The sequence below is a fragment of the Andrena cerasifolii genome, chromosome 3 (assembly GCF_050908995.1).
Source record: "Andrena cerasifolii isolate SP2316 chromosome 3, iyAndCera1_principal, whole genome shotgun sequence".
Lineage (NCBI taxonomy): Eukaryota > Metazoa > Arthropoda > Insecta > Hymenoptera > Andrenidae > Andrena > Andrena cerasifolii.
The window spans coordinates 22,232,283-22,257,127 of NC_135120.1; the positions used below are offsets into that span (position 1 = coordinate 22,232,283).

The 24,845-nt window shown below is 35.7% G+C and overlaps 4 protein-coding genes and 2 long non-coding RNA genes across 10 annotated transcripts; 3 read left to right on the forward strand and 3 right to left on the reverse strand.

Moving 5' to 3' along the window:
• Positions 1-31: 31 nt before the first annotated feature.
• Bmm (brummer) lies at positions 32-11,295 on the reverse strand. 2 transcript variants are annotated; one of them, XM_076808051.1, is made up of 13 exons: positions 11,136-11,295; positions 5,982-6,094; positions 5,753-5,872; positions 5,039-5,227; positions 4,869-4,952; positions 4,621-4,797; positions 4,363-4,538; positions 3,353-3,463; positions 2,747-2,904; positions 2,572-2,659; positions 2,392-2,485; positions 2,118-2,316; positions 32-2,028 (listed from the first exon to the last, which is right to left on the reverse strand). In XM_076808051.1, exons 1-13 carry the CDS (start codon positions 11,293-11,295, stop codon positions 1,826-1,828), a joined length of 1,872 nt encoding a protein of 623 aa, XP_076664166.1. In that variant the 3' UTR covers positions 32-1,825. The 2 variants fall into 2 exon arrangements, with proteins under 2 accessions (XP_076664166.1, XP_076664167.1); XM_076808052.1 differs by lacking the exon at positions 3,353-3,463.
• On the forward strand, positions 10,187-12,169 carry LOC143366778 (uncharacterized). The gene is made up of 3 exons (XR_013084811.1): positions 10,187-10,304; positions 10,861-11,819; positions 12,087-12,169. It is a non-coding gene; the product is annotated as an uncharacterized LOC143366778 (long non-coding RNA).
• A 680-nt stretch (positions 12,170-12,849) lies between these two features.
• Positions 12,850-17,046, forward strand: Ankle2 (ankyrin repeat and LEM domain-containing protein 2). Its single transcript, XM_076808060.1, has 10 exons — positions 12,850-13,480; positions 13,562-13,893; positions 14,176-14,484; positions 14,671-14,823; positions 14,882-15,111; positions 15,219-15,366; positions 15,430-15,556; positions 15,648-15,753; positions 15,870-16,004; positions 16,145-17,046. The coding sequence occupies exons 1-10, from the start codon at positions 13,345-13,347 to the stop codon at positions 16,188-16,190; spliced, it is 1,722 nt and encodes a 573-aa protein (XP_076664175.1). The 5' UTR covers positions 12,850-13,344; the 3' UTR covers positions 16,191-17,046.
• On the reverse strand, positions 16,499-19,651 carry Clc (clathrin light chain). 3 transcript variants are annotated; one of them, XM_076808118.1, is made up of 7 exons: positions 19,479-19,651; positions 18,731-18,885; positions 18,480-18,599; positions 17,922-18,011; positions 17,726-17,837; positions 17,512-17,523; positions 16,499-16,842 (listed from the first exon to the last, which is right to left on the reverse strand). In XM_076808118.1, the coding sequence occupies exons 2-7, from the start codon at positions 18,879-18,881 to the stop codon at positions 16,662-16,664; spliced, it is 666 nt and encodes a 221-aa protein (XP_076664233.1). In that variant the 5' UTR covers positions 18,882-18,885; positions 19,479-19,651; the 3' UTR covers positions 16,499-16,661. The 3 variants fall into 3 exon arrangements, with proteins under 3 accessions (XP_076664233.1, XP_076664235.1, XP_076664234.1); XM_076808120.1 differs by having other exon boundaries at positions 18,480-18,566; positions 19,479-19,645; XM_076808119.1 differs by lacking the exon at positions 17,512-17,523 and having other exon boundaries at positions 19,479-19,645.
• Positions 19,652-19,928: 277 nt separating this feature from the next.
• On the forward strand, positions 19,929-21,326 carry LOC143366775 (uncharacterized). Its single transcript, XR_013084808.1, has 2 exons — positions 19,929-20,132; positions 21,012-21,326. It is a non-coding gene; the product is annotated as an uncharacterized LOC143366775 (long non-coding RNA).
• On the reverse strand, positions 21,263-24,480 carry Cyca (cyclin A). 2 transcript variants are annotated; one of them, XM_076808071.1, is made up of 7 exons: positions 24,103-24,479; positions 23,698-23,915; positions 23,445-23,595; positions 23,110-23,333; positions 22,844-23,048; positions 22,516-22,763; positions 21,263-21,844 (listed from the first exon to the last, which is right to left on the reverse strand). In XM_076808071.1, exons 1-7 carry the CDS (start codon positions 24,262-24,264, stop codon positions 21,763-21,765), a joined length of 1,290 nt encoding a protein of 429 aa, XP_076664186.1. In that variant the 5' UTR covers positions 24,265-24,479; the 3' UTR covers positions 21,263-21,762. The 2 variants fall into 2 exon arrangements, with proteins under 2 accessions (XP_076664186.1, XP_076664185.1); XM_076808070.1 differs by having other exon boundaries at positions 23,445-23,915; positions 24,103-24,480.
• Between the last annotated feature and the right edge of the window lie 365 nt (positions 24,481-24,845).

The window sequence follows — 24,845 nt, forward strand, 5'->3', positions numbered from 1 at the left end:
TCACAAAAGTATAGCCGTTTTTTTTTTGTTCGGTGAAAAAGATTGCTGAATCATAATTACTAAGCACATCAGGCATACATGCGTCATTAATTTTTTTTTTATAATCGTTCAATTTTATTAATCACAGGCATATGAATAACAAAGTGGGATCCTTCGTCTCGATAATTTTATTTCGTCGAAATATGCCACGATTTAACATACAGATTGTTTAAGCAGCTACTTTCAGTAGTTTTTACAATGAAAAATACTGAAGCAGCTTCCAAGATAACTTTCGATGATTTATGATAGGTATAAAATGTTATTCATAGTTGTGACAGTTATAAAGCAAATTTACAAATGAATAACATTTTATGTATGTGAATAATAACAAAAATAATAAAAAATATGTCAATAAATTAAACAATCTATCGTTCAAACGTAACAATAATCCTGCAACAATGCCTATGTACATTCCTGAATTTTATAAAAGTTATATATTAGTGACTTTAACGGGTAAAGTAATTGTCGCTAATGTCGCGCTTTGCTTAAATAAACAAGACTTAACTGTATATGACACATAAAGTTTTCACTTCTGTATATGTAGTATAGGTACTTCGTTATGCTTTTTTTTTAAGACAGTATATCGTAGTCATATAATACATACACGCATACGCCTGCTCTTTCAAAATAATATATGTATGTATTTCTTTAAATGTATTACTTAAGAGAATAATTTAGTGGAAAATTATATACATAAATTGTGCTTTTCAACAGTTATTGCTAAAAGCCTTTTGTCATACAACGATATTTAGCTCGCGACGTTTCGGACTCGTTAAAGATGATGCGACTAATTTAACTAATGTAACATCACAAGGAGTTAAGGCAGTCATCCTTGGCGGTGATTACGTCAATAATCGACGATATAAAAACTTTGTATGTTAATTGGCATTCAGTTCCAGCTGTATGCAATCACAAACCTCGTTTTCCCTAGTTCTAACTTCGAATTTAAATAACAATAGCTAATTTCATCGTTCCCTTGAGTACTTATATCACAAGACGTAATTGTACAAATAGTTTGATAACAAGCCATTTACTTATAAAAAGTACTTGCACGAAGTTTTTATATCTTCTTCTTTCCATAGAAATATAATAACGACATAACTTAAACATCTGGGAATTTTAATTCATTTAATAAGAGGCGCCCGAGACCTTCGAACGCACTCTCATGTATTTAAGCGCACTTTGCTTCATAGTTTACTCTTTAACCCTTTCACTGCTATTGGCGTCCGATGAGCATCCTTGCGGTGTACGAACGGCGCGAAGGGTTAAACAATAAGTTAACGTCGAAGTAGAGACAAATCTCGTCCATATTATAACATTTATATACGTTTCCTTTACGATCAGTCTCTTTTCGGGGGATATCTATCAACACTTGCATCGCAAGTATTGAATAACAATGTTAAACTCTTCCTAACACAACTCGTTAATAATAAAATACTGTGTATGCTCTGTTGAAGATACATGTTACGCGTCAAGTACATTATACGTTGCAAATACCGTATCTTATATTTATCAGCGCATAACACAGACTATAAATTATAATTTCCTATTACAAAATTGTGCCTGTATGCATACCTTCTCACTATCTTACACCGCGTACACTTTTACGATTAAAAAAATTCATCAACCTTCACCTTGAGCATCAGTAACAATTCTTACTAGAACGTGGTATCAGTGACTATAAGACGCATGTATGTACATACTTCGTGACATTGTGAAAATATAATGTCAGCAATGAATGTATACACATTATTTGTCTAAATAATTGTGAGAAAATTATATCGTTTTATATATCTAACGGCGACTGATCCACTTCTAGCCGATAATCTTGGTTCGAGGCTTGTATTATCTGTCTATCTTTATTCACTGCCCACTTACTTTCTGGATCTGAAGAAATATGCGAACCCCCAAACATATCATCGTCTAGAGAAAGATCTGATAAATTCTCCATACTTTGTTCATTTCCATCGGCGAACAGTGATTCGGCAACTAGTGGAACAGAATTGCGAGGGTTTTACATATAACGCATTTTAGAGAATGGCGATTACGTAGAATATGTAATAGTTAAAATAGAATACCATCATCAAGTGTGTGCTGAGACAACCACGTGGGTTCATCCCATTCATCAAACTGCAGTTTCGTATTATTCTCAACTTCATCTACAGATAACATCGCATGCGACTCCGAGTCTGTTACATCAAATATTTCTGTTACTTGGACTTTGTTATTTTCATCCATGTAATAATACGCCATCACAGCTTCTTGATCCGACGTGACCTATAAATTTATTAAAGAATAGATTCAAGTACGATCTCTGCTTTCAGAATTAATCGATAATCAGTGGCTACATACTTGGAGTATATTTTCGAAAGTGTTATCAGCTGTTGTAAGCTCCGACATATCGATAACGCATTTTGGTGTGCTAGTGTGGTCCTTCCATGTTGGTCTAGAAAGTACAGATTACAAAGTGAATAATATGGTTGATTAATTTGAAAGATTGTAAGTATTGAAAATTGAAATATATTAGCTTACAATTCATTGTATTGTAAAGTTAGGTTTAGATTCTTTTGATTCTTGTACAAACTATCAGTCTCGTCTACTGCTTCCTTACTGTATATACCTGAGAAAGTTTGAAAGTGTATTCACATGTACATATTTCAGGCTTTATAATTATAGTAATATAAATTGTGTGAATAATTTCACTTACTAGATCCATATTCTGTAAAAGCTAATTGACACTTAATAGTTTGTGGCATTTGCTGGTAATATACACAGATTTTAGGAAACAGTATGCTTAGCTGATCCAAGAAGAACGTTCTTAACTCCAGCAAATTCCTTCGTAATTTCGGCACATTCAAAATAAACCTGAAAATAGAATAACATCATATTAATATTTGTTCGCGGAAGAAAACTTTTGATCGAAGCATAGGCACGAGAATTACGAATGCGAAGAATCATAGCTTCCTAATTAAATGCAGACAAGCGTGCAGACAACTGAGGACAGAAGTAACAAGTAGACACAGATTAGATTGTTATAAATACGATTAATGAGATGCAGGGAGTTTTTAAGTTTCGCGAAACAATTCTATAATCTATTACTATTAAGAAACGCGCAATTAACTTCTGTTAAAGAAACTTTTACGATTAACTTCTGATGCTCTTCCTTTATCAGTACATACTCATATTTGTAAGCGGATGTTTCTTTAATATACATAAATATATTCAATTTCGTCCCCTTCAATTGGATGATAATGCAATGCGCAAGTGATTTTGTACAGTAAAACTTTTTAAAAAATGCAGAGCGTGTGCTTACCGAGGAGGTGTCACATGTTTAGAACAAGAAATCATCTGCGGAGGTGTACAAAGAATATTTCCAACTACTTTGTATTCCATGGTGCGAGTTTCTAGGTTGTTACCAATCAGACTATGATCACATGCATACTGTTAAATCCCGTGTCGTATATAACGATATTATGAGTCACAAATTACAAAGAAACAAATTCATGAATCGAATATTACAGGCTATTTTATTTAGTGAAAGTAAAGGTTTTCATGTAACTGCGACCTCATATAACCACTGCATTTGAAAATTATATACGAGTAACTTTGAATGTACCAAGCCTAACTATAAATAAGAGTTAGTAAGCAACATGAGCTACAACAGGTTTATTAGAAAAATATACAAGTTATTATCACAGTTTGTTACCCATTTCAACTGAAGTAAGAACACAGTCATTTTTCACTAAAATAACTTAGTTGAATATAAGTACATTTGTTATTTTAAAGAAGGTACAGTAAACTGTTATGTTATCCTAATGGCATGCAATCTCAAACAAGCTTAGAATGCATGCATGTTAATTTGTGTCACCATAATTAGAACTACATAATGTAGATATTTCAAAAACACTCGACACATTAATTAAAGGATCACCTCTAGGAACTCGAAAAATACGGGCAAGTTCACATGGTCATATCTCCGGCAAAAATAGTCGTATCGATATTTTGAAAATATGGTTTGAAAGCGTGGAATCCTTACTTTTACCTGCTCTTCAGATTTTAGCTGTATTGCTTTTCGGCAAAGTTATAACGATATAAAGAGCACTTGTTCAATTTAAAAAAAAATTTCTTCAACTTGCGAAAGTTCCACGGGGAGTATGAAATTTTTTACACAAATTTTCAAAATATCCATACGACTATTTTTGCCGGAGTTATGCCCGTGTGAACTTGCCCCTATTTTACGAGTTCCTAGAGGTGATCCTTTAATTAATGTGAGGAGTGTAGTATTTAAATGAAAGAGAAGGTAATGCATAATAAAAGGCTTACTTTGTAAAAGTTGCGTACACTACATCCGCTGGTAGCGTATATGGTAAACTAAGTAGCGACAGTAGTTTTACGCTTCGATGTTTGAACAGCCAATTAATAAGGCCTTTATTAGCAGAATCAATCGCATCCTGGAATATAGTCATAACTGTTTCAGGTAACTTGGATACCAATGCTTCCTGCAACACGTAGATAAAATTTAAGAATATCAGACTAATACATAATTAACTTCCGTATAACACGAATAAAAAATGTTCCTACCTGTCTGTGCATTTTACATTCTAAACATTCGGGGTCATATTCCATATTGTCATCCAGCGTTTCCGAGACGACGAATGTAGATTGCACTGCGAGGCATCGGGTGCAATTAAGTAAATTATTACGGTGGAGAAATCTCAACGCATCGTTGAATCCTTGTGTGCACATGCTTGAGAGTATCTGTAAATGTTAATATAACGTTACGATGTTGTAAACGAATGCTTTTAGATGGACAAGGCATCTAAGTTTACCTCTGGATTAGGCGGGAAGAGTATCCTAGCAAACCTATATATATTCTGCCTCGAAAGTTCAATACTTGTATTCGCAAAATTCACCTGCAAATTATAAGTGTTTGTCTATTACCTTTCATGTACACGATTAAACGACGCAACAGAACCATGCGTTACAATAAGCCTCTTACGTGGAAAAGTTGAGAAGAGACATCTCTGGGACAGATGTCGCTTTCTCCACAGAAGGGGCTAACAGTAATTGTATTTTCATCAAGCGTAGGAAGGTTATCACTAAAACCGCCGTCCATGTACCTGACGCCATGGAAGCGAGGTGGTAAAAGGCCGGAGAAGATGGGAACGAATGCACTTGCTAGCAACGCCTGTGAAAATAAGATACTGTTACACTTAAGTATTACGTTAAATTGAATTCATACAAATAATTATCTCTTGTTCGTAAAATATAATGTAGCATGATATATACAATGACATTTATACAAATCACAAAAGATTTCGTTTCTAATTTGAATGTATTATATCAAAGAAGTTCGATATCTTTCATTACAATGCGATGTGCACATTTATTAAAGTAATGTAGTATGTAAGTCACAGTTATTACACCAATGTTAAATATACGAAACTAATACGCAAAAAAAAAAGAGAGAGAGAGAGAACAAAATTTACCTATTATAATTTCTCTGTTCGACTTCCAATGCTTGTAATTTCGTTCGCCACTGCGGTAATCAGATAATTTTCGAATAAGATAAAGGTATAGTATTATCATTAGTAATTTTCTTTTTCGTAAATAGATCGTTTCCTTTTTTTTTTTACTGCTTTAGGTATTGTCTAATCAAAGGGCACGTAAAACATCGAGGACCGGAATATATAAATGTAGGTCGTTCACTTGCCTGCAATAAGTCTTCCCTAGAAGAGAATTGTGAAATGATTACATTTTTCCTGTCGTATACTCTTGTCAAGGAGATGTGAAGTTTACCGCTGACACGAATGTGAGCGTCGTTCGGAAGATACTACAACAAAAACGATAATCCATCAATCCCACGTCAAAGTATTTAACAATGCCAGTCGATGTCAGTGTTTCGGGGAAACGGAAGAAAATTCGTAAGTACTTAATCATACCTTCTGCAGACTCTCTAGCAGTATCTCCTGTACGTTAAAAGATGGACTAAATGGGCCAAGAGTGCGTTGTCGCGCTTCACGTGCTACGCGTAATACATTACTCGTAATCTCCCCTGTAATAATACTTATTAATGTAATAATAGCGGTGGGAAAAATTTAGCCTAGTTCTGGCTATTGCGTATCGTTTGCATTAATAAATGGAATCGGCAGTGAAATGGCTTTATCTTATCGATCGGGATTAAATCGTTTACGATTTATTTCGTACACTTGTACAGTTATATAGAGCGACCGATTACAATCTACACGTGGATGTACTTGGAATTATTTTAAATTGTGATTAAGACTTTTGTGAAACGTGAGAATTGTGACAAGCTAAAAATGGAGACTCGCGCGAAAGCATCTGAACGGTGTTATTATAAATCACTGCTACCGCGTTGGCTTCACGAATTATTTTCACATTCTATCTGGTAAAAACAATTAGATAATATTTGCGCACCATGTGTACAAGTCTTATCTTTTATCAACACGAGTCAGTATTGCCTTTCTACAAAAACAAACATGCCTTTGTTTGCTTTAGATACAATAGCTTCAGCTATTAAGCTGGTGTAGTAAAAGAGGATCCGGAGAGTTTACTTTGCGATTAGGGGACTCAAACTATGTTGCTATATAAATAGATAAAACTGATTTTTGTAAATAAATTGTTCAATGAATTCGATCAGCATATGTCAATGCACACATTTATCTTTTAAAACATCGACATTTTTTTATTTATATCAGTGTATTAATCAATCTGTTAGTCATTGGACGTTTTTGTCCTGGAGAATTTCGAAATATATTATCGAAGTAAATCTTCTCGAGCATTAAATAAAGAAATCACAGATTGGTATATCTGAATTTTATCACCGCGATAAATCTTCACCTGCATTTAATTATCATATATCGCAGCATCGATCTATATACATCTGAGATATCGTTTAGACTTTAACCATGACATCGATAATCGTCAGATAATAAAAGTAAAATTCCTTCGATAATATGACTCCGCATTTGATACTTTTTTACATCTTTAAAAACAATCCTCACATCTTTCTCATACATTATATAAACGCCAATTATTTAATATTAACGAAATTACCAAAGTACAGAAGCCAATAACAAAAATATTAAATTTATATCAATAAACCGCTGAAAACAATAAGGCCGTGAGCGATTGTCCACGTTAAGCCACAAAATTTTATCTTATCGATACCTTTCTGAGCTAGTCCAATAGCGTCAGCATTGGTATATTAAATGGCGTTTAAATTCCTGCAACAAAATCGTGCGACTCGTTGTAAAGCGCATATCATGTGAGATGTAGAATAAACTGTTTCGAGAAGAGCATTGTGCTCCACGAGAATTCCCCTGTACAAGTTAAACTAACATCTTGTACTTTTTCAATAATAAGTCGCTCCTCAATTTTAGAGGAGTTTTTGCTTTAATTTTTATAGCTGAATATTTAAGAATTATTTTTATAAAATTTTAATTTCATTGATATTTATAATATTTCAGTTATCTACATTTAAATTTATAATAATTTATAATATTTATATGATTAATAAATATATATATATATATATATATATAAATTTATATCTTACGCTTGGATTTATTTCATTTTTTGAGGGGTTGAAATTATATTTACAATTAATTATTTAAAGTTAATAGAAAATATTATTTCTATTGTTCTATTTCAAGATATATGTCTTATTAGACTCTTTAACAATTTTTTGTAAATTAGATTATCTCAATAATTATCTAAATTTGGGTTAATTAAGAAATATGAGAAATATAAAATTGTAAAAATTTGTCTTAATCTTAATATACAATAAAGCAGAAAGTGTTTGTGTTTGTCACCTAAAAGCTTTCGAACGGTAAACTCTGGGGTCACGATATGTGTCTCAGTTCATTATACTAATCTAGATGAATGTAATTATTTTCACAAAAAAAAAATAAATAAATACATTTTTTTTTATAAAATCAGAATCTAAATTTTGGACGAAGTCGAGTAGTAAAGCTAGTTCTTTACAAGGTTATTCAATATATTTCCCTCTCGATCAAGTTGATAGCATAAATAATTATGTGAATGATCAAAATATAATTTGATTTGTTGGGTAAAATTTTCTTACTACTATGAAATAAATGTTAGTAAAGGGTAAAATTATTAAAATTAAGATTGATATGATTAGCCCAATTACTCCCTCTAATTTATTACGAATTGGTCGTAAAACTTAATAATAGTAGTCTTAAAAATGATATAAATTTCTCGATGTAACGTACGCACGCAAGGAGAATGAGTTTCGAAAATAAACTGATCTATGCTTAAGTCTGTTTACGCCGTTGTTTATTCTGGAGCGTACACATAGGCTGATGCGCGCGTCCTATTCGCCCTCAAAGCCACGAAAAACATCTATTTTGTATGCATATGCATAGTTAAACGTGAATAGTTTCCTGCGCACATACTGTTTCCCGTGTATCAAGGGTGTTTCGCATCGGTATTTACGCTAATACACGAAACTACTCGCCCACGTGCACGTCGTATCTTCGCTGCACGAGCCTGGATATACTTTCTTGCAATTGCGTTTTTAGAAACAGTAGCGTGTACGTATCGTCGTGTACACGTGTGCGTCATAGATTATGTAAATTGTAAGTGATTAATGGGATGCTGCGCTGCGCGCCCGTCGGTACAAATGTCACGCGCTTTTTATTTCAATCAAACAATGTTTAATTAAACTATGTGCAAGCACGAGTATAGATAGCCGTCGGGAACGCGGGTAAAAAGATTGCCGCGCAATAGAGCACGATTGATGGTTATTTCTGAAACAATTCATTATCCGGTGCAGTTTTAATCGAGTTCGAATTTATTTGATCTTTTAAACGACACTGGATGTATCGGCACCAGGTATAAGATCCGCGCAAGGCTATCGGCTCGGCAATGTTTCCGTATGAGTAACTGATTCTTTTGTTACGAATATTTCTAAACCGCCAAGCTTAATAACAAAGAAACTTGATAAGGATGAAATGATTGCCTCATGTCTTGCACTTGAATCATTGTTCGACGCGATGCAAAAATAGGAGACAACAATTTTCATTTGCTCGGCGACTGTGAGCCTTTTAATACATAGCTACATAGTAACGATAAATTAAATTGTACATACGACTTTTTTACATTTGCTGAGATGGTGCGACCATATTTAGTGATGTCATGGAACGTCGCGTGGAAAGAGGTGGAGAAGCGGTGGCATAGCGCATGTTATTATACGCAACTGCGTTGGCAAATCGAAGGCAACGAAATTCTATTAAATATGTATGTGTGTGTGGGCCTTCTCGGAATTGCTATTCGTAGAAAAAGGAATCGAAGGGGTCAATATTGGGCTTGAAAACGAATCCACAAACACAAATGTCCGCGCGCTTTAATGCACACGTTTTACGAGTCGTAGAATTCATAGAATCTTTGTATCTTTTACATTTAAGTGTAATTTTAGTCTGGTATATTTGGTTTCAAGTTCTACATGACGAAAGCATCAGATTTCTGGTTGGCCATGATAACCGTTTCATGTGGTGGAATAAGAATGCCAGATTTAGTCACTCTTTGCTGCATAACTATTTATAACACATTATGGAGAGAATTGCTGCACTATATAATTTACCTTGAGAATTGTCGTAATACTCACGCGTTCAGTTTATAAATGTTGCTTAGCAGCTAATTTTATTTAGTCAATACAGAAGGAGACAACAGTTGAGATAACGTATTGCTGAAATGATGGACATTTCACTTTTATGTAAATTGATAAATCATTATCAGAGCGAACAATTTTATGCAGCATGTTCTTATTCATGCCAATATGTTTATTGTAGTTGTTTACATTGTGTTATATAGATATATATATGTTGCCACAGTCTTGCTCACAGAGAAAAACATTTGATAAGTGTTCTTGCAACTACTTCCAATTTGCTTATTCTAAGCTTGACCTACTTACAAGATTTATTTGCAAGATGACCAGCTTTATAGAACCTCTATGAATAATTTTGAATTATCAAGGGAAATAATTATATTGCTGTAGAGAATCAAAGGATAATAAACAAGTGTCCCTTAATGCATCATCTGATGCACGTAACCATACTTTAAAATTACCCTTTTTACTTATTATTTATTACAATTTCTAAGTAACAAATACTGATACCCGAGAAACTTGAAATTCTTGCAGACATATTGTTTAAACAGGACGAAAGAGTTCGTGCAACGAAGTTCGCAGCGTGACATTGTTTCTTAGTGGTGACAGTGCAGTAGCACTCACGTTGACTGTTGGTGGCGCGCGAGATTTATATATATCGTCATATCTTCTACAATTATTTATTAATCAGTGTGAAAATTGGTGAAAATCTTCCTTGTATATTACGGAAAAACTTTGTCGCTGCAAGTTATATGTACCTCAAAATTGCCTCGATACTTTTTAACGGCGAACGTTGAAAAACATGGGTTATGTCCAGTATTTCTTTTTAATTAAATATTATTACATTTTTTAACATAAGGGTTTTGTGCGTACATTTTACGGCTTCGCTAGAGTTGACTGAAGTTATGTTTTAAGTCTCATAACGATCCCTTAATATTTACTCAAGTTATCGTAATTTATGTTTAAAAATTTGTTGTTTATAATTTTTAGATCGAATAGTAATGATTCGATAAACAAACTGTAAATAGAAAAAATAATGTGTGTCGTGACGAGCTTTACAACACTTTTTTTAAAATACAGTTTAACAACATTTAATTTTCCAATATTTCTTAGCGTTTGGACAATAATTTTTCCCATTTTCGAGCGCTAGCCCACTTATTACATCCGAGCTCTCAATTACTTTAACTGCGTGCTAATTTGTAACATCATGATAAAGTGATACTTACTAGGGAAAGCAAATAAGATATTTACAGTTTGACTGCATTGATTGGAACGCTGGAACAATTTGCACGAGCATGCACGCGGCGGACAGAAAACGTGGGATGTGCAGTATCAGGGGAGTCGTAAATGGGGAGATCGTAACATTGAAGAAAAAAAACTAATTATTTAAGATACTCTGTATCTGGCAGCGGTAATGGTAGTGGTAACAAAGGAGTTCACTCACCGAAGGGTAAGTCACAAAGAAGGCAACATGCAGCGATAGCACCAGCCGATGCACCACTAATCTTATCCAAGAGCAAGTGTGGAGCGTATTTCTTGAAGCACACCGCCACACCGACGTGGTAAATACCGAGGAAGCCGCAACCAGCGAACGATAAATTCATTTCGGAATCCTCTTACGCTATAATCGTCTCGCCTTGCCTCGTTAATGTGTACGTACAGATTGCCAAGAATAATTGGACGACAGATTACGATGAAAAAAAAAAGAATACTGATCCCCTTTTTTACGGCACTGTGAACATCACTCGCTAGGAACGCGCTCTCGTCGACGTGCCTCGCGCGACGTTCAACTTCGAACTATCGGGTAGCCCCTTGCAGACATCAACAGTCTTCCGAAACTCTCAAGATTAATCTCGAGTATGATAGGAAAAAAAAAACATGTTACAAACAGCCGGAGATAACGCAGGTTTGATGACGTGCGGTTTGTAAATACACACTGGCCAGCTCATTGGAGGGCGAGGATGGTGTGGTGATAGCTCCGCCCACTCCAGTGTTCTTAAACTCATTCATTGTGTAATAGTCCCTCGGCCGCACGTGTTTCTTTTCAAACGGGCGAACCTGTCGAAACGTTTGCCTTATCATAGTGAAATACGTTTGACAGGACGCGTCGTGATAACATGGTAACAAAGTAAACAGAATTCTTTGTCGCTCTTGACATAAATGTAAATAATCACTGCTGTTTGTATATTTTCTGGCAACGTTGAGACTGACGTATAATTCGGTTCGAATTCAAGTTTAGTTATCGCATCTTCGATCTTCTAATCGTTTGAAATAACAGCGACACGATAAATAGGATACTTATTTCTTACCTATAATTACGTGATTTAGAAGAGTATTTTAAAAATTAAATGACAGCAAAGTTGTATTTAAATACGCGCTGACTTACTGCACGTAGTGGCAAGCGACCAATAGGGGGCTAGATTTTATGGAGTGACGTTAACCTTTATGATGTTACGCGAATGTAGCTGCAGAACTATGCAATGTCGATATTTAATTCGAGACGATGCTAAGGAAAACAATTTAGAATTCTAACGGCCGATTTCTTCACCTTCAGTAATCTTCCAGTTAGAGTTATGATCCACATAACTGCCACGTGATAACATCCAATTGGTCGTTGACTAAGCGGGACTTTAATCGGAGGTGAAGAAATCCGGCATAAACTGGGTAATAACCTTCGTTTCATGAATGGCGCGCTCAACGCTCCATGAGCACCAACCCAGTCCCTCACCCCTAGAATTATCGGGAAACCACGCAACAGTAATTGAATTGACTTAATAGTTTTACATCTTTTGCATGCAACTAAATTTCAATGATATATCAAATTTTTCATTCCCACAATTATCGACGTTTATTAAATACCAAATATACAGGACTTCGTATCAAACCATCACCGAAGCTCAAACTTTATAGAACATTCCAATGTCTAATTATACTACAAAAATCGATAGTGTTCTGTTTGTTAGTAATCGTAACAAACAAAAGTTAAGGTACGCAGTATAACAAACTCGAGCACACATAAATATAAGGAGTGTAGAGAAAGGTAGAGAATCATTGGTCGTTGCTTCAAAGTTTACGTCAGTTTACGTAGGATTGGTCCGTTTTGTAAATGACAGTTGGCTGTGCTTTAGCTGTCTTTTTTAGGTAATTCGAACTTAATTGTAATAAGATTGTTTCATATAATCAACTACTGATTCCGCAAACATTGTATTTACGACGTTTGCGCAGTATAAGTGAATGCTCGATGTTTACTATTTAAAAACCAAGTATAACCTCCAACAAACCATCTGCCGTATGTTTTTCAGACGTTCAGAAACTTGTATTTTGTAAGAAAAGTAATAAATCGTTACCTACTCAATTTTATAAATACGATTTAAAAATCAATGAGAAGTAGCAGTTACATCTTGGGCGTGAATTTTAACCAATTTCATTCAAATATTTCAAACAAATTCGTCGATTAATTAATCGTTACGAAGATAAGAGATGCTAAACAACATACGTATAATTGTTTAGCAAGGAAAAAGTGACGTGTATAAAACTGTAAATGTCACGTTGGATACGCGCAATTGTTTCCTTTGACAGAGTCTGATCTGACATATAACCAATAAACGTATACATATGCAGGTTCAGGCGTAATTAATCATAAACAAGTTACGATGGGTGAAAACGAACAATTGTCGCAAACGTTGCACGTGAATTGTGAGAATTCTAATGCTTTGAATAATGCACTTTTCCATGCTGTGTATATACCCGAAGATAATGTTGACACTTCAATGGAAAACAACACGAATGGTAAGAGTCCGGAAGCATGAACGTTTTATATTTTTACATACTCCATTCTTTTATTTATCTCACGACTGGGACTTGTTACAGAAAATATTCGAGTATACCAGGACAAAGGGGAAGCGTTAAAAGTGATTAAAGAGTTTAAAACGGGCCGTCTGAAATCATTTAAGAAACGCTCGGAAGCCGAAGAGTACGCTAAAACTGGTTCCGAGAAAGCGAATTGCATTAACAATAGCTTGGTACCTGCCACAGTACCTGTAGTAGAAGAGAAATCGAGTAATTTCAAAACTCCACGCTCGCAAGAGCTTGTATGTTTTAGAAAATTAATCAAAGACGGAGATTTGTACGCCGTGAAAAGTACAGTGTGGGGGAATCCACGATATTTAATCGGTAGCGGAGATACACCCGCAATTTTGCAAGTACGATACAGAATTTGTAATTCTGCTTAAGATGCCTTACGTTTAGGGAATTCAATCCCGGGATCCCGGCTGCTTTTTGCATTCTAAAACTCCCGGAATATCAAATTCCGGGATATTTGTTATAACTTATCCCGAGAGTTTTTAAAAACGTAAATTACTTTGTGAACAACTGAAAAATATAAAAATGGAATCCAAAAAGCAGCCGGGATCCCGGGATTGAATTCCCTGCTTACGTTGTTTGTAAAATAGGTGCTATTGAGACTGGTCGTTTATTTATTACAGGAAGGGTGTCGTTACAATGCATTGCACATTGCAGTTAGGGCAGACAGACCAGATATGTGTGAGTTAATATTAAACACTGTTGGAAATGCAGATTTTATAAAGTTACTTTATGGCGATGAATGCAAGAGTTACGTGGATCGTGCACAGATTATGTTAGACTTATATTTGAATACACCTGATAAAGGACTGAATGAGACGCCGCTACATTTCGCAGTTAAATTTGGTTTGAAAAATGCGGTTCGAGTTCTTGTTTCATATCCATGTTGCATAAAAACATTGGCAAACAAATATAAACAGCTACCAATAGATGTACGTGACAAAGTATTCAAAGATTTGTTTTAAACGATACTATCGTGTACTTTATGAAATACTTTCAGCTAAATTCCTTATCACTTCTTCACATCTATTGTGCTAGACTTTTTACGTTCTTACGAGTAGCGTTTTTCTATTCTTTGCGGTCGCCCTGTTTTACTCACGTACCTGTTAACGTTACAGATAATATGTAGCAGGACATGTCAGGACGATGAAGAGTTAAAGAAAGAGATACGTTTGTTACTGGAAGATCAGTACTACGTGCCTGTATTGAGATCGGATGATACCACATTGCAACCCATTATCGGGGAACCCTTCTCTCCAACTAATCCGTTGGTATGTTAAAGTACTCACATCTGTGTCTCGTGAAATCTTATATATCGTACCTTTGTAGAATTTGAACACGGATCCAATAAGTCCACGTTTAGAAGTACGTGCGTTCGCTGGACCAATGACAAAATCTCGTGCATTAGAGTTTAGAAAAAAGTGGAAAACACCTCCACGTTTACGACTTACTCCAATTACGAAACCTACAGAGGAGGAAGTTAACATTGTAAACAATTCAACTGATAATATAGCATTACGATTACAAGATGCAGAAAAAGGACTTGAACGAGTTGGACGGTATATTCTACGATTAATTTCACCTTAAAACACATTTGTAATCGTTACGGATTTAGAATATCTCTTTTAAGTGAAACGAAAGTTGAAAATTGGTGTATTCTTTTTAGAGATTTAGCAGAAGCGTATCAAGTATCGTGGAAAGAATATTGGCCATTTTTGAATGACTTTGCAGACTTTCGTACTACGGAGGGTTTAATGAAACTCGAGAAATACTTGGAACATAGATTTCAAGACGAGGTTCTTTGTTACATTCAGGTAAGGAAGTTTGGCGATTAATATTTGCATAATCATTATACTTCTCGCGTAATTGCTCCGTAGGAAACAATTGATACTACGATAAATTCAAATAAGGAAATGAAAATAGTTGCTGATATAGATTATCTATGTAGTAAGTTTCAATCGTGCTCGTTACATAATACAGATACTCAGGATAAGAATGATGTAGGTAAGCATTGATTATCCTTTAATGAGAATTTGTATTATAATACGCGGGGGATGGTATTTACACGCAAGATCACGTTATCTTCTTGTTTTAGACGATTTAGAATTTTTTACGCCACCGTCGTCGCCGATATTAATGACTGATAGTTCCGATGATGAAATGCAAATTGCGGAAGAAGGTTCTGCAACATTTCTTGAAGGGTAAAGTACAATACACAATGAAACTACTGTTAAACGAATTCCTTATTTTTGTCGAACACACATTTGTAATTATTATACGTGTCTGGTGCAGTACTTAAACGTGTAATTATTTACAGGTCTGTGCCAACAAAGCTAGATTATGCTGTTCATAATGCAGTATCATCATTTATTAATTGCGCTACGTATCCAAACATTTATCGCTGGCAGCATGACATGCAGCTTTCTATGAAACGTGGCATCTCGCACAACAGGTAGTCACTTTTTGTCAAACAGTTGTAAGAAGTCACTACTTAGTCTGATCCTTTTCTCGGAATAATGCAACATAAATTATGCTCGTGATGAATCAAATATTATATTATTAATAGCGTAACCAATGTTTTATTATTTTCAGAAGTAACAACACGAGGTTAATAAAAAGGAAATTGATGATGACCTAGATATGTTAAATATCAAGGTGTTGAACAGTGTAAAAAATAAAGCTGTATAAATTTTTATATTACGCACAATAACTTTTATCTGATAAGTAACTGTACAGTATACTTCGAAGTTTAATAAGTATACTAAAACTATATATTTTCAGAAAGTTTTATATGTAATTAAAAAGTATAAAAACTCTATTGTTTTATAAATCACCACGTGTATTTGAATTCATTGATATAAGGGTAAAGTTATTGCTTACTTCCACTCCAAACAGAATGATAATTATATTACATATTCAATTATTTAAATTTAACATTTCCGCAGATACTTGCTATTAATAATCTTTATTCACAATAATATTACATTTTTGTTTAGCAGATCACATACGACCTTTTTCCCAACGGTATGATTGTAATCTCCTGGTTCTTTAATTTAATACGTTTGACATTCTGTATATCTATATGTTCAATACCAGGTTGTTAATTTAATCAAAGACTGACTGGAGCTGGTGGAGTTTGTTTCAATTGCAAAATAATGGAGCGCATGCGAGAAACGTCTTTGGAAGTGCGGGACGATTTGGGATTGAAATCGCAAAGCTTCGCGATACGTTCCCACTCGGTTCCTGGCTCCACTTCATCAGCTTCCGCGACGAATTGCTTTTCTGCGTTCCTATTGATAAAAATGCCATATTAATCACGATGCAGATACATGCGAAATTGAAACTGCGCGATGATCGTAAATTGTGTGCATTAATGACATTGTAGTGTATATATTTAATACTCCTGTTTCTGTCTATTACATATGACACATAACGATGCAAGATCTAACGATTCAAGAACAAAAGTTTTACACCTATTTCTTCTCTCCTACAAACACTAACATTCATCAGATAGGAACTTTTATTTATATATTAAAAAAGCTAATAAGAGTATCTTCACACGATTCTTTTATCTTGTACAAACGCAATACAAAATTAAAAAAAAATCTAATAGTGTTTATGTTTGAAACATAAATATATTGTAAATCTATAGTTTGTTGTGCAACGATCACTTTGTTGATATCTATTACGAATACACTTGCATTTGTGTTACACAGTATTACTATGATATGTGCGAAGTTATAAAGTGCAGTTTCACATACAATATGATTAGAAACATTTCAAGTATAATTGCATCAAGCATGAAGTACATCTATTAAGTCATTACTACAAAGCAGCTGATGTACCAGAGAGTATCTGGCACTTTCGACATTGACAGCGAATGGCCTCGTAAATTGAATATAAGCAAGCTATGACACAGCAATGCAATTATACATGCAAAAAAATATAGTATAACTTACTTGGCTGATTCCCTAAGAAGCAGAATGAAAATAATATAATCGTATGTAGTATATATGATTTAAAATAATTCAATAAAGTATCTTATATAGAACGAAACTTTTAATTGCATCTACAGATGCTGATCAAAAGTTACTATATTAGTAAAAAAGAAAAAAAAATGCCAAGAATATTGCAAAAAACCAAACTGAATCGAATGACAATTGTAAATATTACCTGTTTGTAGTTTTTGTTTTACTAATAGCTTCTGCATGATGCTTATACCATTCTTCTAATTCTTTCTTTGCAGCCTCTCTCCACTCCTCTCTCTTCGTCTCTTCCTCCGCATCTAATCAGATTGCATTAGAGTAATTTAACATAAACACTGGAAGCTAGAGATTTACATCGCACCGATGAAAAGAAGAACAAATACCTTTCTCTTCTAGCCTAGCTTTCTGTTCCTCCCTCCACTTCCGTATTTTCTCGGGTTCCTCTTTCGCAGGTTGAGGCTTGGATATAGTTTCTAAAAGGAATTGTTTTTTAAATTCATACTCGCTTTACAGTAGCTTAGAAACGATTCTTTAACCCTCGGGCAGGCGCGCCAATGAGAGGTACATGAGCAGGCACGTGATGAACTCAGTTCATCAGTTGAAAATAATCATTTTAGCCCCCTTATATATTAAACTTCAGAAACGGTTTCTTTGTTGACAGTGGTAACTTAAATTAAATGTAATGGGAAAATATTAGCAATGTATCCAAAAATGCAGTAAATGTATTTAACAACACAAAAAGTAGTATACGTAAAACATTTTTAACATCGAAAATGAAAATCAACTGGCATAAGCATCATAGGATTCTTGAAACACACCACGATCGCGTGGAGAGAATGTTTGTCTTACAGAGACTTAATGAAGGAAATACGCAGATCGGTGAACGGAGTTCACAAAGCGCGCCCGCTCGAGGGTTAAAAGTATAGTACAACAGAGTCTACCTGTCGCTAGTGGTGGCTGTTCTTCGTTGGATTGCCCGACTGCGTCTATTATTTCAAAACTACCTTCGGCGTCACCACCTGGGCCAACTTTAAAATTTCCAAAATTTCTGAGTAAATTATCTATTAATTGCGTTTTGTGATATAATATCCTTGTATGAAGTTGTAAGGAGATAATATCTTTCATTTGTATACTTTGTATCAAGCTTGTATTAAAACATCTATTTTAAAGAAGACACGAGAACTTTGATTACCATCTGTATTGGGTCCTGTTGTAGAAGTGGGCATAGAAACTGATAAGATTTCATCCTCGAGCCCCGCTAATTGATCTTGTTCTCTCGCTACGAATTCTGCCACCGGATCTACTTCCGAGTCGATGACAAAGTTGTCACCAAATGCATCCATATTGCTTAACGAGGACATCGAATGGATTAATAAACTTCAACACCATTTAGCTTTTTTAAATATGGTAATATTGTTTTAATATTCCATCTATGAACAGTGCATACAGAATATAAACTGAAACATTTGCAAATTTTACGATTTAGTAAGTATCAATGCTTTTTATATAGCTTCAAGTATTTGGAAGTCTCCAAAGAACTATAATACATAATATCGACTTGCACGAAAGTGGAGAAGCTTTAAGTATTTAAGTAGCTTAAATATACGTAACTCAGTTATTTGATTTCCAAGTAATTACTTTTAGAAACAAATAAAAGCAAATTAGCAATAAGACTTCTATCAAATTTAAACCGTTATTCTACTACTTTATGCACTGTCATTTTTGTTGCAATATTCTGCTACTTCCAAATTGTATTTCTTCATATATCATACAGGTTACAGAATTAGAAAGCTTTTAAGTAAAAGTAACCTAAAAGCATATATTTATTTAATAATTAGTTGAATCCGAAGCGTCAAGAGCGCTTATAACAATGATGACGGGATGAAGAAACAATTTCGATTAGAAAGAAATTTTGTAAAATACTGAATCAAATGTTGTACCTTGGTAACGATTTGGAATGTGTAAACTTTTATCTTAGGAAACACCCCCAACTGTCTTACTCGAATTTCTGTGAAATATCAACTGTGATTCTGTAAATTGTCAACGTCAATACTAGTTCGATGCTGTGACACACACATGCGCACAATTAAATTGTAGTAGATAAACAGTTAAACGATAGAACTCAGTGCTACCAACTTCTTACAATTGTTGCATGCGCAATCCGTATTCTCGAATTTTGAATATCTCTGTATTGGGAAAGATCGGGAAAGCAGGTCATGATTGATGTATGGATCATCACGGATGGAGTATAGTAGTGTAGGATAAGCCTACATCTGATGAAAATTTTATATCACGTGCACAGATGAGATATAGAATAAATTTTACATCTTCAGTAAATTTTTGTCACACAAATCGGGAGCTTTAGAGATTAGAGACCCCTTACCATTTTCGTGTCGCATGCAACGTTATCGATTCGGAGGATTCGAAGTGGAATTCGATCGTAACAATGGGGACGCGGACGAGGTATAGGATAAACATTATTAAACTTGTGATTATACTCGTACTGAGAAATATTCGAAATGCAAGTATTAAGTACTTTTAACTGCATTAGTATTATATATGAATTGACATTTCTTTTTTATAAAAATACTAGCGTCCCCGCTTCGGCTTCGCCCGAAATATTAGCATGACTGATTCATAATCTGCAATCTGCAATCTGTAAACTCGAGAGCCCTCGGCCACTTATTCTCGCCGCGGTGTTATTTCGCAAGCGAGAAGCGCTCGCCCGGCTGCCGCCTGGCGGTCGCGTCGCGATCTACTATTATTTAGAAATCATTATTTAATTATTTAAAAAATAATAAAACCGTTAGAACCTTCCTCTCGCCAAGACGAACAAAGTGATGTAACACACTTGTGGGTACAGGGTGCGGACCCATTCTGGCCGCTGCCGAGAGCGTGAAGCTGCGACGCTCTGTGACGGTAGATCGCGAGGTGCCATTGGGTCCGCGAAGTGTTTTAGAGATAAAGTTCTCTGGTCTACTGTGTAGCAGCGTAGGAAGACTCAACTTTGCGAAACAAATTATTCTACTAAATTTACGAAACTATTTATTCATTTAACTTAAAAAATAAGTTATTCTGTTAATGATTTAATTTAAATTATCATTGGATTTGCTCAGTTAAATTTACTATTTTTTCGGTTTCATTTTATAATTCAACTCGTGTCTATTCCATCCTATAATCAAGTGTGTGCGTGTTCGCATCTCATTCCTCTTTCTGATTCAGGTTTATCAGCGACGCAGAACTATCCAAACTTCAAACAGCAAATTTAAAGCACATTGACATTTATATTATTGCGACTGTCTGGTGAGTTGCACCTCTTATCTCTTTCTGTACACTTTATTTGACACTGTTATAATTAATGCGTATCTAACGGTAATTTCTGACAGTCAATCGACTGTGGGATTCCCCTAGTCAGCACTTGCGTGTATAAATTGTGCCGCTCGAACACCAAAGGCCGCGGCACGTAACACAAGAATATAGCTGCGATAGTTCAGAATAAAAGCTTGTGTATGTATTTAAATGTAATATATGACAAATTCTATACAGAAATTTATCCGGGTTATTGTAAACAGAAGTACTATTTCACGCAGTGCGTTCCATAAGGTATCTCTACATCGCGCGCGAGTAGGTATGCTATAAACGTCATAACATAAATATTGTAAATAAATAACTGTACAAGAACTGTAAATACAGATGAATGTAATCATTTTGACACGCAGAGGTGTTTCCATCATAATAATGTGTATTTTCTAATACAATGTTAATAATAAATACAGTTATTACTCTTACACTTCCTATTATTATGACAGATCACTGGCAACAAAATTTAGGCATCATGTATGTAGAGAAAATGTTCTGTTAACAATCGTCTAAAAAATATGTATAAAAATACAATCCCTAAATAACATAATTTAGAGCTTCATTCGTTAATATAATGACAGAGCTCTAAAAACAGTTATTAAAAATTTACCCACAACCTACAATAAGTATAGGCGATGGTGAAATGCGGGGAGTAAAGTCGATACGCTCGGCCGGGCAAAGCGTATCGTCCAAACATGCTAATAGAAATAACTCGTACATTTCATTTGCGAAACAATAGGTCAGTCTTGGCCCTAATCCCCTCCTTGTCTTAAAACGTGGGATTTATAGCGGGAGGTTCGTTATCTCCGAATATGTATAAATTTATAGACATTTCTTTGTTTTTGCCCAGATGCCAGCTAAATACTAGGCATTTTCTTCTTCGTCTTCAGAAGTCAGTGTTACGTGGTCGATACGTCGCGGTAATAACAACGCCACGTGTCCATATCTAAAGAGAAATGCATATGTAACACCCATTTGAAATCGTCCGAAGGAAGGTCGATTTACACTATACAGCGCGGACCGACACGTACCGGCAACGGCGCAGTCCGTCACCGGCACGTAATGTTATGCATGCGTCTACACTGCTCCGGCAACAGTCCGGCAGTTCACGTTTAGTAGTCGAAATGAGCGGATCAGACAGTGAGGAGAAATTGATTCTTCTAGCCTTACTTTTAGACGAAGAGGATGCCGCAGCCAAAAAGAGCAAAAAAGCGTGGTAGAATTTGGGTACATCCAATATTAAAAAAGAGAAAAGTCGAAAGGGAGTATTGGAATTTATTCAAAGAGATACTAAAATACGACGATAAGTTTTACCAATACTTTAGAATGCCGCAATGTAATTTTTTTGAATTGCTAGAATCGAATAACTTAACTTGCTCTATCAATTTTTCGGAATTCATCCTCCGCTGCATGCAGTCTCTGCCGTTTACTGATTCACACTGGCAGACCAGCGACGACACGTCCCGACACGGATCGTCACGAACCGGCAAAACGTTCTTTGCGACCATGTCGACCGGCGTCGGTTGGTGCCGCTGCCAGTACGTATCGGTCCGTACTGTATAGTGTAAATCGACCTGCAGACATGCAAATTCCAATGCTACACGCTTCGAGACTTACTTGCTGCTTTTATATTTCTCCTGTATAGCCTGCTGTTGAATATTCAATGCGTTGCAGAAAGTTTTATTCAGGCAAATGATGCAATCCTTAAGATCCCTTAAACTATACCCGGTAGACAGTTCCAACTCGTGCGGCCACATCTCTTCTAGTAGAGTGTGCCGTGCAAGTGCTACCGCAGATGCAGCCAAATGACTAGGCGAGAACTGCAGATATGGATCCCCCTCGAGCATTGACAATTCACACAAATACTGTAAAAATTTTTATGAAAATCGAGACGCCATATTATGCTGATATATCCGCGCGTAAGGAAAGAAATTTATCTCCTTACCATGGCTAAAAATTTGATCTTTTCTGATAGATTGTTACAAATACAATATTCCATAAGAAATATGAGTGGTGTCGGAACAGTTAGGTCAAAAGACAAGACTCTCAAAATTAAATGCTCCATGCGCAGTACCTGCTTCTTCGTATACGTGTCGTCTGTGATATATACAAATTCTCCTACATCCGGTGGATAAATCTCTTCGTATTTTCTGTGAAAATAGGGACGACATTAGCCTACAGAGCTTATAAAACTCCGATTAGGAGACTTACGCAGCGATAAACATAGCAGCTGTTCCAACGAGTTGTAATTTGGCTCGCACGACACTCATGTATGACAAAAAGCGATCTATATAGGAAACAGCTAAGTACAGTGTCTCGGTTTGTAACCGGTACTCTTCAGCTACCTCGACGAGCCAGTCCACTAATATCGACCTCATGGAGTACGTAATGTCAGGTTGTTTCTTCATGTACCCTGGTTTTGGTCTATGCTGTGTCTGAAAAGGAGTCTTTATTAAACCAACTGTGATCACAGAAATCGATTACCTAAGGAGAGAGTACAAAGTTAAACTGACGAACTCTGTGACTAGTAGACGTTAAACACATACCTCTGCAACACGTAAATAATTATATATGTCAGCCCTATATTCATCCACGTCGAAGAAATTCATTCTCATTTCTTTAATGGATTCTTGCCTCTTTTGAAGATCCTTCTTAGAGGAAGACAAGTAAGGGACAGATTTCTCCAAAAACATTGGACTGTCGTGCGAAAAAATTACATCATTCTGTTTCTTTTGAGTTATGTCTTGAACAGCATTGCAAAATGGTAAATTCAAGACATTTATGGGATTCATTTCTAACCTTGGCTTCTCTCTCTCAAACTTAATATCCTGCTTCTCTTTCGCTTCTTTCTTGTCCCTCGTATCTCTAAGCGCGACGGAGGTTTCCTCCTCCAACTTGTCCTCGTAAATTTTAAATAGAACATCCTCGTTCTCCCCATCGTAGGCCTTGTAAGGCTCGAACTGTGTGGGTAAAATTGCTTTTGTCTTTGCGTACTTCTCATCCTGCTTGTAAATTTCCTACGGGAAGAGACACAACGGATAGGATTATCTCATTGGCAGGGCATTGGATAATCTCTTGGCTTGTTTTCTCTCGAGCCTCGAATTATTCGCTACGTTTCCCGAATTTACGAAAGTAAGGGAAGCGAGATTTCCCGGCGGTAAAAAAAAACGCGGTAAGGAAGATGGAGAGAAGTAATATACGTACTGTTTTCGGGTTTCGATTACAATTATTATGAAGAACGCCCAGAACCGCGCGTTTCATCGGTTGCAACGTTTGAGTTTGAAGGGGCAAGGTAATATTTTCTTTGCCGCGGCGAATGTCGGCAATACGATTTTCTTGGTCCTCGTGCACTCGAATCGTGGCCATTATTTGGGTTTGAATTTTCTGCCAATGTGTGTATATATAAATCCAGTGTTCTTTCGTTTCGAGTTGCGATTCCTTCTTTTTTTTCTAGCCACTACGCATGCCCTCTTCTCGTTAGAACGAAATGTATTTACCGCCCGTGCATGGCAGACAAAATTTCGAGGCTCTAAGCAACCCAACAAACTTCAGTTGCCGTTTGATTTCAAACAAACGTAACTTCAACAGCTGGTGATACGTTAGAAGCGTTGCTCAAATAGACCAATGAGAGAAGCATGTCTTTTATGAATCGCGAATACGCCAATCAGCAAAAAACGTAACGATATGTGTTCTTAAAACTATCCCTGGCTAAGGCGGGTTCACAACGAAGACACTCTTTACTCAAGACAAAAGAGTTTTGTTGCTTCAGCGTACAAAAAACTTATTATCCTTTACTTCGGTGTGATATTTTTGTTCCTCCTCTGGTTGTATGAAAGTGTAAAATGTATGAAATTATTTATAATACTATTTCCGTTTCATAGGCCGTTGTTGCACGATTCCGAGGAAATTTTCAGATACTGACGCGGGTTGGTGCCCGTGGAGCCCTG

Excerpts from the sequence above, each read along its gene's own strand:
- Cyca (XM_076808070.1), bottom strand. The coding sequence starts at position 24,264 with ATGGCCACGATTCGAGTGCACGAGGACCAAGAAAATCGTATTGCCGAC. Across the intron at positions 22,764-22,843 it reads AGATCAAATTTTTAGCCATG|TATTTGTGTGAATTGTCAAT; the intron begins GTAAGGAGATAA and ends AAATTTTTACAG. Across the intron at positions 21,845-22,515 it reads GAGAAATATAAAAGCAGCAA|ATATGGACACGTGGCGTTGT; the intron begins GTAAGTCTCGAA and ends ATTTCTCTTTAG.
- Ankle2 (XM_076808060.1), top strand. The coding sequence starts at position 13,345 with ATGGGTGAAAACGAACAATTGTCGCAAACGTTGCACGTGAATTGTGAG. Across the intron at positions 14,485-14,670 it reads ATAAACAGCTACCAATAGAT|ATAATATGTAGCAGGACATG; the intron begins GTACGTGACAAA and ends TTAACGTTACAG. Across the intron at positions 15,112-15,218 it reads GGACTTGAACGAGTTGGACG|AGATTTAGCAGAAGCGTATC; the intron begins GTATATTCTACG and ends TATTCTTTTTAG.
- Bmm (XM_076808051.1), bottom strand. The coding sequence starts at position 11,295 with ATGAATTTATCGTTCGCTGGTTGCGGCTTCCTCGGTATTTACCACGTC. Across the intron at positions 5,873-5,981 it reads TGCTAGAGAGTCTGCAGAAG|TATCTTCCGAACGACGCTCA; the intron begins GTATGATTAAGT and ends TTTTTGTTGTAG. Across the intron at positions 5,228-5,752 it reads CTAGGGAAGACTTATTGCAG|GCGTTGCTAGCAAGTGCATT; the intron begins GCAAGTGAACGA and ends TTATTTTCACAG.
- Clc (XM_076808118.1), bottom strand. The coding sequence starts at position 18,881 with ATGGATGCATTTGGTGACAACTTTGTCATCGACTCGGAAGTAGATCCG. Across the intron at positions 18,600-18,730 it reads AACAGGACCCAATACAGATG|ATAATTTACTCAGAAATTTT; the intron begins GTAATCAAAGTT and ends CGCAATTAATAG. Across the intron at positions 18,012-18,479 it reads ACAGCCACCACTAGCGACAG|AAACTATATCCAAGCCTCAA; the intron begins GTAGACTCTGTT and ends AATTCCTTTTAG.